This window comes from Carassius carassius, chromosome 47, assembly GCF_963082965.1.
Source record: "Carassius carassius chromosome 47, fCarCar2.1, whole genome shotgun sequence".
NCBI classification, from domain to species: domain Eukaryota; kingdom Metazoa; phylum Chordata; class Actinopteri; order Cypriniformes; family Cyprinidae; genus Carassius; species Carassius carassius.
In genome coordinates this window covers 4,256,979-4,274,501 of record NC_081801.1, presented here as the reverse complement: position 1 = coordinate 4,274,501, position 17,523 = coordinate 4,256,979, and the positions used below count along the sequence as shown (strand labels likewise).

At 38.0% G+C, this 17,523-nt stretch overlaps 1 protein-coding gene across 1 annotated transcript; it reads left to right on the top strand.

Moving 5' to 3' along the window:
• Nucleotides 1-505: 505 nt before the first annotated feature.
• Nucleotides 506-16,982, top strand: LOC132130146 (protein crumbs homolog 2-like). Its single transcript, XM_059541814.1, has 13 exons — nt 506-849; nt 9,130-9,789; nt 10,130-10,325; nt 10,486-10,625; nt 10,709-10,879; nt 11,121-11,234; nt 11,308-12,285; nt 12,572-13,152; nt 13,244-13,409; nt 13,572-14,442; nt 14,750-14,866; nt 14,978-15,104; nt 15,211-16,982. Exons 1-13 carry the CDS (start codon nt 780-782, stop codon nt 15,430-15,432), a joined length of 4,413 nt encoding a protein of 1,470 aa, XP_059397797.1. The 5' UTR covers nt 506-779; the 3' UTR covers nt 15,433-16,982.
• The last annotated feature ends 541 nt before the right edge of the window (nt 16,983-17,523 follow it).

Genomic DNA, 17,523 nt, shown 5'->3' with positions numbered 1-17,523 from the left:
TGTTACTAAAAGATCTTGAAAAGAGCAAAGGCAGTTTGCGTAAATGATTAAATATGATAATAAAAAGAAGAAAACTGTGAAATTGTAGGGTTTAAATATAATCATGTTTTATTTGTAGGTTCAAACATATACTGTATAAATACAAAACAAACTGAAATTATAGGTTTGAAATACATTTGAAATATAATCATATATTATTCGTATAATTTTAGGAATAAAAATATCATACATGCATCAGCAAACTTATAAATTCAGAATAACAAACATGAATGTAGAATTGACTTCTATACTTTTATATTAAGTCAATTATAATTTCTATATGATAACCCTCTCAGAACTAACCCCCTCCCCCTCCCCCAAACACCACCACCACCACCTCCCATCCACTCACACACACTCACACACACACATAGGAGTCCTGGTGCTGAAGTCCACTTCAGGTTTTCTGGCCCCTCCCCTTTCAGGGTGATTAGTGTGGTAAACCACAGCGGGATTGGGTCATTACTGCCTGTACAATGAGCCAGTGCTCTCAGCCTGACCGCTCTGATGCTGGACAGAGGAACTTTACATGAACTACACGACCTGGTGCTTATAGGAATTACGAGACCAAGGAGAATTTCAACAGAGCAGACTTTCAACTTCAGGATCATGCAGGAACTCAGACGTTTGATGATCCCCAAGAAGCTTTGATCTGAAGGTTGTTCCACTATGAAGGACTCAAAGAGACATTAAGCTTAAAACACTTCTAGTTTGGTTTGTTTGGATTGTTTCACATCACCATGGAGATCAGGAAAGTTCATCTGAAATGCCCCGGGACAGTTTTACTGACCATGATGATGTTCAAATGGGGTGAGTTTTCTCTCTTTCTGGATACCTATAGAAATCACTGGAAACAAGATGTTTTATATTTTATAAACATACATTTTCATGAATGCATATGTTGAACAACACATGGTTTAATGAAAGAAGGAACTTTTTACGTGCTGTCCCTGTTTGGGACATTGATCATTAAAAGTTGTTGAGAATAGATAGAAATAGACAGAATGGTATGTCTTGCTAATATTTGGTTATTTATATGTGACCCTAGACCACAAAACCAGTCTTAAGTCATTGGGTTTTATTTTTAGCAATAGCCAAATAAACATTGTATGGGTCAAAACGATCGATCTTGCTTTTTTGCCAAAAATCATTAGGATATTAAGTAAAAATCATGTTTCCTACAGTAAATATATCAAAATGTAATTTTTGATTAGTAATATACATTGCTAAGAATTCATCTGGGTAACTTTAAAAGTAATTTTCTCAGTATTTAGATTTTTTGCTCCCTCGGATTTCAGATATTCAAATTGTTGTATCTCAGCAAAATATTGTCCAATCCTAATAAACTAAACTTATTTATTCAGCTTTCAGCTGATGTATAAATCTCAATTTCGAAACATTTACACTTAAGACTGGCTTTGTGGTCCAGGGTCATATATGTGTTGTATTCTGAGAAAGGCCAAGTTCTATCATATGTGTCTCTGCTAGAGTCAAGAGCAACAGGTTGGATGTTTTGTGTGGCTCTATTGCCTCTTCTTTGGCAAATGTTGTTGTTTATAATGGGGTAGATGAAAGCAAATCCATGTACTTTTATCCACACTAAAACAGAAATATTATAATGCCATATTTAGAGACCAGAATTTAATATTAGAAGGAGTGATGGGCTCTTTTGACTTGTGCCTGTAAGCAGCCACCTAGCAACCACTCAGAACTCCCTAGCAACCACCCACAACATTCTGGCATCATATTGGTGACTTAGTTTTTAGTTAGTTTAGCTTTTTTTTTTTTTTTTACTTTTCACTGAAAGGTTGTTTAAGGAACCAAACTAGATTTTCTATGTCTTAAAGGTCTACGTTTTTGCAGAGATGCCACAGAAGAACCATATTTGGTTCCTCAAAGATCCTTTCAGCGAACAGTTCTTAAAAGAACCACATGTTCTTAAGGTTAAGAATATTTTAATAATCTAAAAACTCTTTTCCACTATGAAGAACCTTTTGTTGGAGGGAATGTTTCCATAAATGAGCAAGTTTCTTCATGGTACCAAAGATGCCGATAAGGAACCTTCATTTTTAAGAGTGTATGGTATTACTGCGAAACACCCACCCTCTCCCTCCCCTCTTTATTTTTTAGAGTGCATCATTTTCATCTCCTAGTTTACTTCTATTTTATGGGTGTCATTTTCTGTTATCTGGCACTCCCAAAGATGTTCACTGGAGTGTTAACCTTCATTCCTCGTCCTGTTTGGGGTGGAAATAAATGGTGTGTGGTACAGATGGGAGTATGGGGGAGGTTACTCATCTATTTTCCCTCCTTCCATCCATCCAGTCCGATTCTGCCCCTCTCTCAGGCCACTGTCTGAATAAGAAAAACTTTTGGGGGTGGGTTCCATTGTGTCCCGTTGCCATGACACCAGGGCTGAGTCATTTGGACGTTGTGTGTGGGTGGAATCTGCGTTAAGCACTTCTAACGAGCTCTGTTTGCTTTTGCGTCCCGTAGGCTTAACGCTCTTTCATCTGACTGCACGGCCAAGCTGTCTCTGAGTATTTCACTGATGATCATGTGTAGGAGATATTTCAGTGGATAGTAACAAAGTTTTCAGTCTAAAGTACTTGTTTGAAGATATAAATAAAAGTAAATAGTGCGTGTAATTGTGTGTACACAGTGCAAATTATTTTCCACTTTAATTTTAAAAAAAATTTTTGTTTAACCAGAGCAATAATGGTCATTTTTACTGGAACAAAGATTCATGAACCGCATGTTGAAAAAGTGTTACAATTTTACAGTAATAACAAAAACTGTACACTGAAATAATCTTCACGTAGAAACTTCTAGTGAATTTCACAAAAAGTACATAGAAAAGGCAAGTTACACAGTCAATCAAGATGAAATTTTGAAGTAGTTAGAATAAAATAATATTGTCCTAAAATGAACTCCAAAATCTTTTTAATCAAATTAATGTTTTATTCACAACTTTTACAGTGTAGTTACTTGGGTATTTTTAATTCTTTATTTTAATTTTTTAAGAAAAAAATGATTGTTAAAAATTATTACAAAAAACAAACAAACATTTAAACAATTGAATATGTAAGACTTTTTTAAAATGGAGCTAATTTAATAAACTCTGTGTTCTAGTGAAACAAACAGCATGCCGATATCGCTCTGCTCAACATTAGTTTTGGTTCTAAGTGTTGGAATGGAAATGGAAGTTTGGCTTTTACATTATCACTGCTTAGTCAAAACTCACTCACAGACCCCACTGTCCAGGTCTCAAGTGTGGTATGGCCAGTACAAACAATGTATCTGTAGTGCATTTGCATTGACTAATGGAAGTCAGCGGGGAAATTCAATGAGAGGAACAGCAGGTGAAACTGGTCTGATTTTCTGACTTAGCTGAAAGTTCATGTCAAACCATGCATGCAAATGTGACGTCAGGCGCTTCGGGAAACAAGGGGGATTCTGGAATTCACATGACTTTTTAAATGAAAATGTCTACAATGTACCCTGCCCCCAACACTAATCCCAACAAGAACACAGCGAGGGAAGAATAAATTCACACAACAGTCATCTGCACTCTCACAGTCAAGATTCTGCTAATAAAAGTGAGCCTATAATAGGTGTTTGTGTTGATGCTAACATTAACAAATAGCGTCTTTATGGATCCACCCTTACAAAAAAATTAACCATGCTCTTATTATAACCATGTTTTTTTAAGCATATTGATTACCATTTGTATAACCATAGTTTTACTATAAATTCCATGGTTAAACTATGGTTAGTGTATGCATTGTTCATTTGTGTTTACCGAGATTTAAGTATAATAACCATGTTTTTCTGTTTTGTAGTAAAAAAGCTGGTCAATTTTGCTCAATGTTTAGAGGGTTACATTATTGTTTTGGGTAATAATAGAGTTATAAAATGTATAATAATAAATGTTAATAAATGTTATTAATACTTTAAGTGGGCTAGATACTACCACATGTTTTTGTGTGAATAAATGCTCAAAAGGATCAGATATATTTAGATAATTAAATTAATATTTTGGTAATAGAGTAATATATTATTATAAGTAATAAGTGGATAAGAATAATCTAAAAGTAAATTCTGTGAACAACATTTGTGACAATTCTTGATTTGAGAACTTTCTCAGAATCTCAGAATTTTTAGGTTCACATAGAATGAGGAAGAATTAAACATGCATATGGAAAAAAACTCTCCTGCATCTGTGAAAATAAACAGATCACAGGTTATCACAGAGTCCTGTCACACATCACACACACGTCCCAGCTGCTGTCTCACTCTCGTTCTCTCTGTTACCCATCCGTTCCCACCCATATCTCTGGACAGATGCATATTAAGTGAGTATTATCTCATACAGATCTGAATGGGCTATTAAACCGGTGACAAATTTCACAGTCATAGAGACAGTAGGAATCTTAACTCCCAAATCTATGCTGTGTGTCACAGGGTTGTTATTTTTGAATGCATGGAACTAAAACTACAACCATAAAAAATATAAATAAATAAAATCACGGAAGCTCATTAATGTCACAGAATAAGGAAGAAAATAAGGTAATTGCAACTTTTTATCTAAATTTTCCTCACAATTCAAAGTTAATATCTTACAATTTAAAAAAGAAAGAAAAAAAGAAAAGTCATATAAACTATAAATTAATTCTGGAAAAAACTAAATCCAAACTTTTTCTCACTGAGTTTGCAGTTTAGATTCTCTCTCTCTGTGTGTGTGTGTGTGTGTGTGTTTGGTTTCTGTCTCAAATATATATCACAATTATAATATTTGTAGTGGAAATGGGCATCCATATAAAGTAAACAAACTGAAAATGAAATCATACACAAATACATAATTAAATAAAACAAAATATTAATACTATAATAGTTTTTCAACTCATACTTAACTCTGGTGTGTTGTTGTTGCATTTATTTATTTTTTTCTTTGAATACACACACATAGAGATGCGTTTCCCCACCTGACCCCACTAAAACAATCTATAGCCCCTTTAAATTGTAAAACTAAAATGTCACACCCCCTCACAGCAGGAAGTAAGACACAAACAGGGATGATTGACAGTGATGTAAACAAAAGGGGAGGAGTTTCACTTGATTGACAGCCAGTATCAGTGCTGTAGCTCTTAGAACAGAACCTGCATGGCTAAAATTCTTCCAGAGGTCTCGCAAAGATAACCTTAAACACTGACACACAAGGAGTAAGGCATAGCGCTCGAGACAGATGTCAGGAGAATGTCTCTGTCAGCCGTGGGATGCCAGAGCCTCTCGGATCTCTGTAAAACCTCAATGTTAAAGTCTGGCTAATCAGATCCACTACAGCCTGTCTCCACCTGGAGCCTAAACGCATCATATTTTAAAATAACTGACTTGTATTTTAATATATTTTGATATGCAATTTATTAATTTGATTGAAAACCCAGATTTTCAGCATCATTAATCCAGTCTTCAGTTCCACTTTAGATCAGTTGAATGCATCCATGCTGAATGAAAGTAATGACAAAAAAATATATATAATGGTTAATCTATTGTTTTTTAATTGTTATATTTTTTAATACACAGTAACATATATATATAGTACATATAGTTTTTATTAATATAACTAGCAGCCTTGCAGTTTCTGTATCTAACTCATGAAAAATAGTCACTCTCTGTAATCTCTTTAAAACAAAGTGGCAGAGAACTATATCCTAAGGTAACAAAAGCTGGCTTAGTAGTGTAGACTAACCTAAAGCTGTCCTGTTGTACACACACCACTCTGAGAGGATTACGATCATCTCAGTACATTACAGACACTGACCTACTCGCTCTCTCTGATGGTAGGAACATCTAATGGACTTTAAATAGTCTTTTCACTAGCTGCACAAGACAGAAAGAGTAAAACATTCAATTTGAAATGAATGTTGATGGTATCCAAAGTGTGCAGAAATACTCTGAATTAAAGGTTATGTCGGTGAGAGTGTTCAAGCACACGTGTTTGTGTGAGAGAACATAAGCTAAATGAGGTACAGACAGCGTAATCCACTTTAATTTTCTGTAAACAGGCTGCACAATATAGAGGACAGAGCAGAAAGCAGATAATCAGTGTCCTTCATTAACAGGAAGGAGAGAGTTTGAGGGAGACATTGTAAAAAAAAGAAAAAAGAAAACTAGAGATGTCAATTCATGTATGTGTGCCATCAATGGACTGGACGCTTGTGGCTGACATCATTATGTCATCTGGCTCAGTGACGGTTCACGTCTATGACAGCGTGAGCTGGGAAATCTTCTTTACTTATCAGACTATGCTGACAGGAAATGACATGAGCGTTGAAGAGATCCAAGACCGTGAGAAAGACAATGGTATAACCTAGGGTAAAGATCTCATGAAAATAAATGGAAATGAGGAAAATGAGGAGGTGGATCTGGGGTCACAGAGGTCAGCATCTCTTCGTCTCAGGGCAAGATTAGCATAGAAGTAACTATGGACACCGAGTCCCACTCAGTGGACACTTGCTGGTCAGTCTGCATGGAGCTCATTTTCCTGGACTGAATGAATGCTTGAGCGGGTGTAGGACGTATCTGAATCCTACACAGTTTACAGACACATACTAAAATCAAAGTATTTTTAAAATTAGTTTTGAGGTTTTGGTAAAGATTATTTTTAAATACTTCAAAGAAGTTTTCTTGCATGAATAAGAGAAAATAATGTGCTTATGGAATGGAAGAAGCAATTACTCATAACTTCCTCTTCTCTGCGTGCTTGTTTTGTTTGCTTTAAGATCACGGTGTAAGTCACGTGTCCATTCTAAGATCAATGTGAGTGCTTTCACACTAAGATCAGCGTGTAAGCTCTCAGTTGTGTTGTGTAAGAACAGTCTGTGTTCTGAGACTGATAAGATGTTTCTGTTCTAAAAGTAACACTTCCATGCTGATTAAAGTGTCTGGGCAAACACATCGGATCTGACACTACAAGTCTGACACTGAAAATCCGGTATTCAAAATCTAATTTAAACCTGGAAAAAAAACTATTTAGGAATTTTGTGATGAAAAAGAAATGTGAAAGTCAATTTACACTAATATTGGTGCTTGTTGATATACAAAAAAGAGAGAGAGAGAGAGAGAGAGAAATATGGGTATTTTTAACTCATGTTTAACAAAAACAAATATTAAACTTGAAAAATTAGGAAATAAGACTACCAGGGAAATGCAATAATCAGTTAAGTTGGCGATTCTCTCCACCTCAGATAAAGGCTTTTTTTTTTTTAAGTATTTTTTTGGCAACCACCAAGAACACATTATAGCAACTACCTATTACACCTATGCAACTAGTTAGAAATGTAATAATATTTTTTTTATAATGGCTTTTGGTAAATTCTGAGACTGAGATGATAAAAGGCATTTGAAAATTACCAAAATAAATTATGATGGCCTGGTAAATGGTTTCCAGGTATAATGTAACCTTCATATAACAGATGGTTTTAAAAATAAATAAATAAATATCTATTGCCATTTATCCTTAAGGGAACATTTGGTTCTCACAAACATGAAAGCTGAAGCACACACAAACATTCCTGAACTAAATTCATCCCTTCGATGCTGTTCCATTCCTGCTACACTGTCTTAGCCTGATACACACTCAACACTCAACATGCACACACAGACAGATGCACACAGCACCTCATTCCTTTTGCCCATTCATTAATATCTTCCGCCTGAATGAATATTTGGGATGAAGGTCTTATTAAAGCGACATTGAGGGGGCCAGGGCAGCAAAGTGGTTGAGAGAAGGTGGGGGAGTGGAGTTTAGTGGCACAAGGGGCCCCACAAGGTTTAGGGATTGGGAGGGCCATATTAATGGATCCAAGTTGGGCATGCGGTGGGGGTTGAGGGTCGAGGTCATGCAGATAACAGGAATTTGGAATGACTCAAAGAGCTCTCGTGCAATTGGCTGATTTGTACAAGAAAAACCCTGCGAATGCTCTGTACCACTCTCTGCTCTAAAAATGCAAACTCATATATATGCACAAACAAAATATGCATTTTGAAATACTCAAAAACAAATTCAATCTCTTCGTTTTAGGTCTAAACTACATTTGTAAAGACTTGTTGTGACTGAAAAGGTAAAAAAAAAATGCTGAACCTCACAAATGATGATCAACCTCACAGATGGGCTTAGTATGTGTAATGCTGACTTTGAAGAGATTCTCTCTCTTTATTCCTCGGGCTCAGTCAGTCTTACCCAGGATTAAGGTTTGGGATCAACAGCCTGTTATTAACTCATATCAGTTTTACCTTTGTCTCGGGTGTCTCTGTTTGTTTTCTGTTTTACTATCATAGTAATATATGCAGAACTCACCACTCACATGTTAGAGTGCTGTGATGTTGTTGCCGGGTTGTAGATGGTTCGCTCAGGCAGTATTTTTGGCGTAAAAAAGGATTTTATGATACATTCAATCTTGTGCTTATATTTACGGTCATGATCTACAAAGAAATGTTTGCAAAAAAAATTGCTAAAGTTTGGTAACATTAAATCATTAATGTTAAACCGTTATTAACCCTAACCACCATAGACATTGAGGGGGACAAGTATAATTAGATATCTCAAAACTTTTTTAGTCAAATATGGCCATTTTGAGAGAGTTGCTTGTGTAAATTCCATGCGTCTCTCTCTCTCTCTCTCTCTCTCTCTCTCTCTCTCTCTCTTTCTCTCTCTCTCACTACAACGAGTGTGTTTACTTCAAAAACAGCAATTTTATCCTCTCGTTGCTATAAAATATAATGTAGCAATTCAGTATTGAAGCTATTTTATTAATTACAGTCATGGAGCAGCAGTGACTAGTTTCTTTCCTCCTTGATGTTTATTTATGCACTGCATGATCTCCAGTATGTGTGTGTGTGTGAGTGTGAGTGTGTCAACGAAAGCAGCGCATTAATATAGAACGTTATAGGGGAATAGGGGATTTTTTGACACTCTGTTTCGAGGGTCATGGGGAAGGGTAGATGTAGGTTTAGGTGAAGGGCTATGAACTATAACTGGGAATTGGGCCTAAGAGGTACAACATTTAAATCCTGTTTCTCTTTTTCCAGGTATATTCTGTTCGGGGTCATATGACATGTGTGCATCTTCACCCTGCCAAAATGGGGCGACGTGTGTGGATACAATGGATGACTATGTGTGTTTGTGTTCACGGGTAGGAGTGCGGTACATGGGGAGGGACTGCGATGAGCTGTACAATGCTTGTGTGTTTGCTGAATGTGAAGGGTGTGTGACTGAACCAGGCACAGAGCACTACACCTGCCCAGAGGACATCAACGAGTGTGAAAGTGGGCCGTGTGTTGGGGCCCTCTCTGAGTGTGTAGATGAGCTGAATGGCTACAAATGCCTGTGCCCACCTGGTTTCGGAGGAGAGGACTGCAGTCATCGCATCATAGACTGTGTTGATGAACCCTGCCTCAACAATGGCACCTGTAGACGGATAGTGGATGGATTTGAATGCAACTGTTCAGAAGGTTTTCGTGGTGAGACATGTGAAGAGAACGTGGATGAGTGTGATTCACATCCTTGTCAAAATGGTGCAATATGTGTGGATGGGATCAACAAGTATCACTGCTTCTGTGTGCCTGGATACCAAGGACACAACTGTGAGATTGACATAAACGAGTGTGCATCACGACCTTGTTGGAACAATGGAACTTGTATTAATGGAAAAGACCAGTACCTGTGTGAATGTCTGCTGGGGTATACAGGTAATCTGTGTGGGCACTTCACATTATCTAGTTTGAAACCTTTAGTTTCACCATCTTGTAATGGTATTGTTAACAGTCTAAAGCAGGTATGCTCAATCATGGTCTTGACAGGGCAAGGTTCTGCAAAGTATAGCTCCAACATACCTACCTGGAAGTTTCTAGTAATCCTAAACCCATTGATTAGCTGGTTTGAGTGTGTTTAATTAAGGTTGGAAGCAAACTCTACAGATTTATGGACCCTCAAAAGCAGGACTGGGCATTCCTGGTTTACATGGATATTCACACTGACAACAATTGGCATATCATTGTTAATCATGTATTGTTTTCTAAATCTCTGTAGGAGTAAACTGTGAGATGGAGATCGATGAATGCGAGTCAAATCCATGCCAAAATGAAGCCACCTGTCATGACCTAGTAGGGCTATACACCTGTGACTGTGTGCAGGGATTTGAAGGTTCAGACTGTGAAATTAACATCAATGAATGTGAAAGTGATCCATGTCAGAATGGAGGAATCTGCTACGACCTCATTGATAGGTAAAGGAAATCAGGAATTATGGGAATGAATGAAGTTACATATTAGTCAGTCTCTTCCTGTATAAGTGGTTGGTTATTGGCCAGAAAAACATTTTATGTTGATAGTTAAATGTATAAGATTGTGTACTGACTGTCTGATATGGGTTGCATTTGTATGCAGTTATGAGTGTGAATGTGAAGGCACTGGGTTTATGGGAGACCACTGTGAGGAGGATATTCTGGAGTGTGCATCACATCCTTGCCAACATGGAGCAACTTGTCTAGAGGGCATTAACCACTACAACTGCACCTGTTTGCCAGGTAGCTCTCCTTTATGCAAAAATTACACTCAAGTCTTTAATCTAACTTTGCAACAATCTTAAATGATGTTGATGTGTGAATAGGTTTTAAAGGAGATAACTGTGAGGTGGACATAGATGAATGTGCTGATACTCCCTGTGAGAACAACGGTGAATGTTTTGAGAAGTCAAAACCAGAACACTGGGACGCAGACTTGGTGTTCACCTATGCCACAGCAGCAGGTTACATCTGTCAGTGCCAACCAGGATACACAGGTACTGGCAACATAAAAACACCGATGTAAATGTAAAACAGTACAATAAATCAATAAAGACAAGGCAGCAATACAACAGCTTTCATTTAAAAAACTTGTTCCAGGGCTGAGTCAAACTATTTTGTCACCCAATGCATGACTGAATGGATGGTCAAGGTTGCTCAAGTATTAAAGCAGTGTTTTTACATACAAAAAGAGCTTTGTCATGCTATTTATTTGTTTTGTTTATTTGTTCTCCCCAGGAGAGAACTGTTCGGTGAACATAAATGAGTGTGTATCTGAGCCATGTCACAATGGAGGAAGCTGTAAAGATCTTGTAAACGGATATATGTGTATATGCCCAGAGGGGATTGCAGGTTAGTGTTTGCGTATGGGAAAGTGTTTGCATATGTATGTTTGTATTGTTAACTTTGTTATCTCTTTTCTCAGGTGTGGAGTGTGAGGTTAATATAGACGAGTGTGAGAGCGCCCCCTGCCTTAATGGAGGTGTATGTGAAGATGGAGTGGCTGAATATAAGTGTCACTGCGCAGAAGCTGAGGAAGGTCTCCTCCCATGGGGTGGACCCCAATGCACTGTGCAACTCCGTGGTTGCATTAAACATGCATGCCAAAATGGCGCCACCTGCTTGCCATGGCTGGATGGAGAGACACACAAACATACTTGTCTTTGTCCACCTGGATTTTATGATGAAGTATGTTCAATACCAACCACATTCTCCTTCTCCTCGCCAAAGTTCTTTCTTATTAAAATTCCACCACTCAAGCACATAAGGAGAGACATAGAAGAACATGAACACCCTTTGGGAGTACGCATGCGCTTCCGCACCACACTGCCTGATATGCTGCTGTTCTTTCGAGACAATGCTGATTTCTTTCTCTCTCTGGAGATTGTTGGGGGTCAGCTGCATGCCAAGGCAATATCAAAGGAGGGCGGGTCACTGGAGGCACAATTGCCAGGGCTTGTAAGTGACGGAGATTGGCATGAGGCAGTGGTGAACATTGATGGATGGGATCAGGATATCAGACTCATTCTGCAAATTATTGGTCCAGGCTGTGGCAATCAAGCATGCAGAGTTGAATACAAGCTACCAGATGGTGAAGAAATTTTCTTGCACCACGATAGCCTCACAAAGTTATATGTGGGTGGAGTACCAGAGGAGTACATGAATCTAACCTTAAGTGGACATGGCTTTTTGGGTTGTATGGAGGACCTACAGGTGGATGGTCATCATGTAATGCCACATGATCTGGGAGATGAGGGGGCAAGCGTAGAGTTTGGCTGTATAAAGACAGAATGGTGCGGGGTGGACCCAAATCCCTGCTCTCAACAAGGGCACTGTGTTGACCTCTGGACAGATTACCGCTGTGACTGTTATAGACCTCACTATGGACGTGACTGCAGCCAAGGTATGCATACACATATGCTCATACACTCAAACAATGGTCTTGGGGTAATGTACAGAGCTGGGGCATTAAACTCTGGTACTTGAGGTCAACTTTTCTGCTAAGTTTAGCTCTAACCTTGTTCAAACACACCTGAACAAACTAATCAAGATTAGGACAAAAGCTTTGGAGAACAGAGGTCCTCCAGGAATGGACTTGTGGTGTAGGGGAATATATTTGAAATATTATATTATATTAGAAATTTGAATTTTTAGCTAGAATTTTTACTCTATTTCTTTTCCTTCCACAGATTTCTCCTTTTGGACATTCAGTCATGAGGACTCTACAAGCTTTCTCGCATTTGAACTGTTGTCTGATTTTGGCAGGAACTTTAGTGTGTCATTCTTCTTACGATCTCTTAAATCAAGTGGGTTATTATTTCAGATACGTAGGGCAGGGCTTCAGGGGACAGAGAAGGATGATCCTTATTTTACCATGTATCTGGAAATTGGACGAGTACATGTCACCTCTGTGGTGGGGTCACCCATTTTATCTTCACCAGTGTTTGTCTGTAATGGAGAGAAGCAAATGCTTCAGATTGATGTACAGGAGGGTCAGATGTTCTTTAGCCATGCTGGATTGCGCTACAGACTTGGCTCTCTGTCTGACTTGGAATTTCTAAAAGGAGACCTAGTGTATGTTGGTGGGGTTCCAGGTGAAGAGGGTGCAGCTGACTGGGGGGGTCATTTTAAGGGCTGCTTGCAGGACCTGAGACTAAACGACGAACATCTGAATGTGGAAATCTGGAACACTGCCCTTAGGGAGACCGTATATATCTCAAGTCATGCAGAGAACGTGCTTCCTGGATGCATGAGTGATGACACATGCAAGGTATGTAGAAATATATGTAGCTTTTATTCCACTTTATCTATTTAAATGGATAATTAAATGAAAGATCTGATTTTGGGTGGTTAATTTGCAGGTGGAGCCTTGCTTAAATGGTGGAGAGTGCACAGTAACATGGAATGACTTTACTTGTTCTTGTTCTCGGGATTTCACCGGAAAGACATGTGAAACTCGGGTTTGGTGCGTCAACGACCCGTGTTTAAATGGTGGACGCTGCGTGGATCTCTTGGATGGTTTTGAGTGTATGCTTATCTTAAACATTCAGTTTATATTTGCCATTTTCTTAAAGATCCTGTTAGTAAAATAATTAATTTAGTAATATTATGTTTTGATAAAGTCATAAAAATAAATGTGTGTAAAAAATAGTAAATGTGATTTATCAAACTTTTTTTTTGTCTTATCAGGCATTGCTAATGCGACCTTTGACAACACACCCTTACACTACAGTGCTAAAGGATCTCTAGTTTACCCGGTGACTAATGTGACCATGGAGCTCCGTACAAGGCAGGAAAATGCTGTGCTACTTCGTGCATGGAAAGGGGCGGAGCTTCTACTGATTGGTCTAGTGGATACAGCCATTCATGTGGAGCTTCATACCGAGAACAGAGTGGAACCAGTTATATTCTCTGGACAAAGACACATTGCAGATGGAAACTGGCATCACCTCATGGTTGCCATGGCCAATCCAGAACTTGATGCATCGCAGTGGTTCATTTTGGTGGATGGTATCATAGATGGTAGCAGTGCCCCAAAACTTGCTGGTAGTTTAAGTTTTCTTAAAGACTTGTCAAGTGAAGTAGCACTAGCAGAGACGTACACAGGATGTCTAGGTGCTGTCAGAGTGGGTGAGGTGTACCTTCCATTTGTAGACCATACCAAATCACCCCAAACATCACAGTTTTGGCGACAACAAGATGAGCGTGTGCGCATAGGCTGCAATGGGGCTCCAGTGTGCCTCTCTCATCCCTGCAGACGTGGTGGTATGTGTGTGGATCTTTTCAATACGTTTGGCTGCAAGTGCCCACCTGGCTGGGAAGGGCTCACCTGTGAGAAAGAAACCGATGAGTGTGTTTCAGGACCCTGTCTTCATGGCAAGTGCAAAGACAAGCTTAATGGGTATGACTGCTTGTGTCACCCAGGATATGCTGGACCTACATGTTCAGAAAACATAGACGACTGCAAAGGATCGAAGTGTAAGAATGGTGGGACCTGTGTAGATGGAGTTAATGACTTCACCTGTATCTGTCCACCCAAGTACAGCGGAACACGTTGTCAGTGAGTTCCTACAGATCACACACATGCCTAGACTTGACTCAGTGTAACTTACAGTACTATGTCTTCCAACAGAGAAAGGGTTATAACGTGGCCTTCAGAGAGACAGCTGCAAACCTGGTTGCAATTGTAAATGTTAATGAACACTAATGTAAAAAATATCAAATAATATACTATTCATTTTTTCAAATGTCCCACTTTGTTTCACATTACAGTTATTTCTTGTTACCTGAGTTTGAATGAACTAGTGAGACTGTTGAGTCTCATTGAGAAGTTTATAAATTTGTTTGTGTGTGTTCCTGTTCATCAGGTATAACTACCCTCCTCTTAAGTGTGAACTAGATGTTGAATGTGAAAATAAGGGTATTTGTCATGACACTCAATGGGGGGCAAACTGCACCTGCCCTCCAGGATTCACAGGAGACAGGTAGAATTAACACTTACATCACTGTCCATTAGAAATAAATTGAATATATAAATATATTGATATAGACGACTAAGTCTAAGTACATATGTGAGTACATGTTTAATTCCACAGATGTGAGAGAGAAGTTGATGAGTGTGCATCTAGCCCATGTCTAAATGGTGGATCATGTCTGGATCGGCTGAACCGTTTTCAGTGTTTGTGTCCAGCAGGATTCAGTGGCCAGTTCTGTGAAACAAATGTAAGAAAACACGGAGTATAAAAATAAGCATGCAAATTAGTTCCATAGTGTTGAGTGTTATATTTTTATACCTGCCAACAATAACGATTTGAATCTCTGTCTGCAGAAACAGGCTCAGCAAGAACATCTTCCATGGTTGGCCATTGCGGTTCCACTTGCATGTGGCTGTATCCTCTTGGTGGCCATTGGACTCATTTTTATGTTGATGACAGCACGCAGGAAGCGGCAATCAGAAGGAGCTTATTCCCCAAGCCATCAGGAGATTGCTGGTGCACGCCTGGAGATGGATAGCATGCTGAAAGTACCACCTGAAGAGCGTCTCATTTGAACATACAAACAGATGTAGATAAAGGGGCTCTAATATTGTCTGTGTGACTCTATGGAACTACACTGAAACTTTCCAAGGCCTTGTGGTATTACAGAGCCACAGTGAGAAGCAAGTGCTACATCAAACAAGAAACCTGAAGATGTACTGTACAACAAGTGAGAGAGGAAAAACGGGAAACATGAAGGCATTAAAAATAGTTGACCTTTTGAGAAGACCTAAAAATTTAACCAGCAACTTTCTCAAGTCTAGTTGAACTTGAACATGGTGATTCTTTACCTCATGGAACCGTATGCCTGAACGGCTTTGACTGCAAAGAGACAGAAATAAAAGAGTTTACATTCTTCCGAGAGCATTTAAAATCTTAAAAAGATAAGCACTAAAAATAGTGCTTATGTACAAGTAAAAAAAATGTTTGAAAAAAAATGTACAAGGCACTGTATAATGTCTTTAGCAAGACTGTTAACTAGCTACTATTCCTGCTGTGGGCTACACTGGATATGATCATCAATACTGAAGAATATGGCTTCATATTCATGCCAATGTGAACAATTGGCCATATATTAGCATTTACAGTACAAGGGTGGGAACCAACCAAAACTAGTTACCCTTTTAAAGTAATACATTGCTGTTTTGCATGAATTATTGTTGTTCACATTGTGTCAGAATTACCCTAATTATGCATTTCTGAATACTAAAAGCTATTCACATCAGTGCACAATTACAAGTTATGATAGATTACAAAAAAAGACTACAAGTAATGCTAGTTAGGTAGCAATCTCAGCACATCTTTGTCTATAATGCCCTTTTTATTTTAGACACTAATCTGCACTTCTAATATTCCATATGAGACAGCAAGGAGAAGTGATTTAATATAGTGATAAATTTTTTTGCAATCATAGAGAGCAAAGCTGCACAGCTATTTAGCTGTTATGGATGAAGTCAAAAGACAAACAGCTTTTAGCAGAATCTGAGCAAAATTGACATCAAGGAATTACGGTAATTCCAAAAAAAATGTGAATGCAATAATTTGTTATTCTGTTTGAGATCGTTATTGGAAAAAAAACTGTGAACATGTTACTGTTTGACAATCACCGCACTTAACATTTTTTAGGAATGTACATTTATTCTACTAAAGATATAAATCAGATAATAAACATCGCCACCACCACCATTTGTACACAACTCTCCATACACATGCAAATATGATCGCATTGAGCGGTGAAATACAGTTCTGCTTGGTATGAAGATGAAATAAGAAAGATCAGAGATAAATATAAGGACAAAATCCATTCTGATATCCAAATATTGTAAAAACTGACCGATTGCAAGTTGCGTTTACAGGTTGTGTATATTTTGTAAATTGTGACTATAATTTGTTTTCTCTCTCTCTCTCTCTCTCTCTCCCAGTCAGATTTTCTTCAAATGCATGCATAGGATTCCCTACATCTAAACAGTACAGTTTGAACTGCAACATCATCTTAGGAATATATTTTTGAATATGCAAATGTGCAAAAATTGTTTAATAAAATGTTTGTGTTTGAATGTTTAAATGGAGTTACAGTTAAAATAATGAGGAAAATTTATAATTGATGTAATTGTCAGGTTCGTGATTAGTGGTGTTTTTTAACTTATGAAACAAACAGTCCTAAAATAATAATAATAATACAAAATGTGCAAAAATACTGGGAAAGAGAATGGTTAAAAATAAATGAATAAATGGGAGCAAAACAAATCTCAAACTCACCACTTTCAAATGAATATATATACTGAGTTTTTAATTATGGCAAACACACATGATAACATCCAAATAATAATTAAAAAGATTTTTTTAAAAGAACAAGATGATAAAAACTGAATATGAATTCACATTAGGATACATTCCAAGACAAAATTGTATTTTACAAATCAGAAACACGTCTTGATAGTTCCACCTTGCCGAAGCTGCACTCTCCTACCATTCAAGCTGAGATATCTAAACCTTAAAGGATACTGTCAAAATAGGACCGACAATGTTTATTAAATACATTCCAGTCTTAATTTCAAACCCTGTGTAACCCAGACATGTTAGATTATAGTTTGACACTTTTTTCG

Coding starts and splice junctions, on each gene's coding strand:
- LOC132130146 (XM_059541814.1), top strand. CDS start 780: ATGGAGATCAGGAAAGTTCATCTGAAATGCCCCGGGACAGTTTTACTG. Junction 10,326..10,485: donor TGCTACGACCTCATTGATAG/GTAAAGGAAATC, acceptor ATTTGTATGCAG/TTATGAGTGTGAATGTGAAG. Junction 10,626..10,708: donor CAACTGCACCTGTTTGCCAG/GTAGCTCTCCTT, acceptor ATGTGTGAATAG/GTTTTAAAGGAGATAACTGT.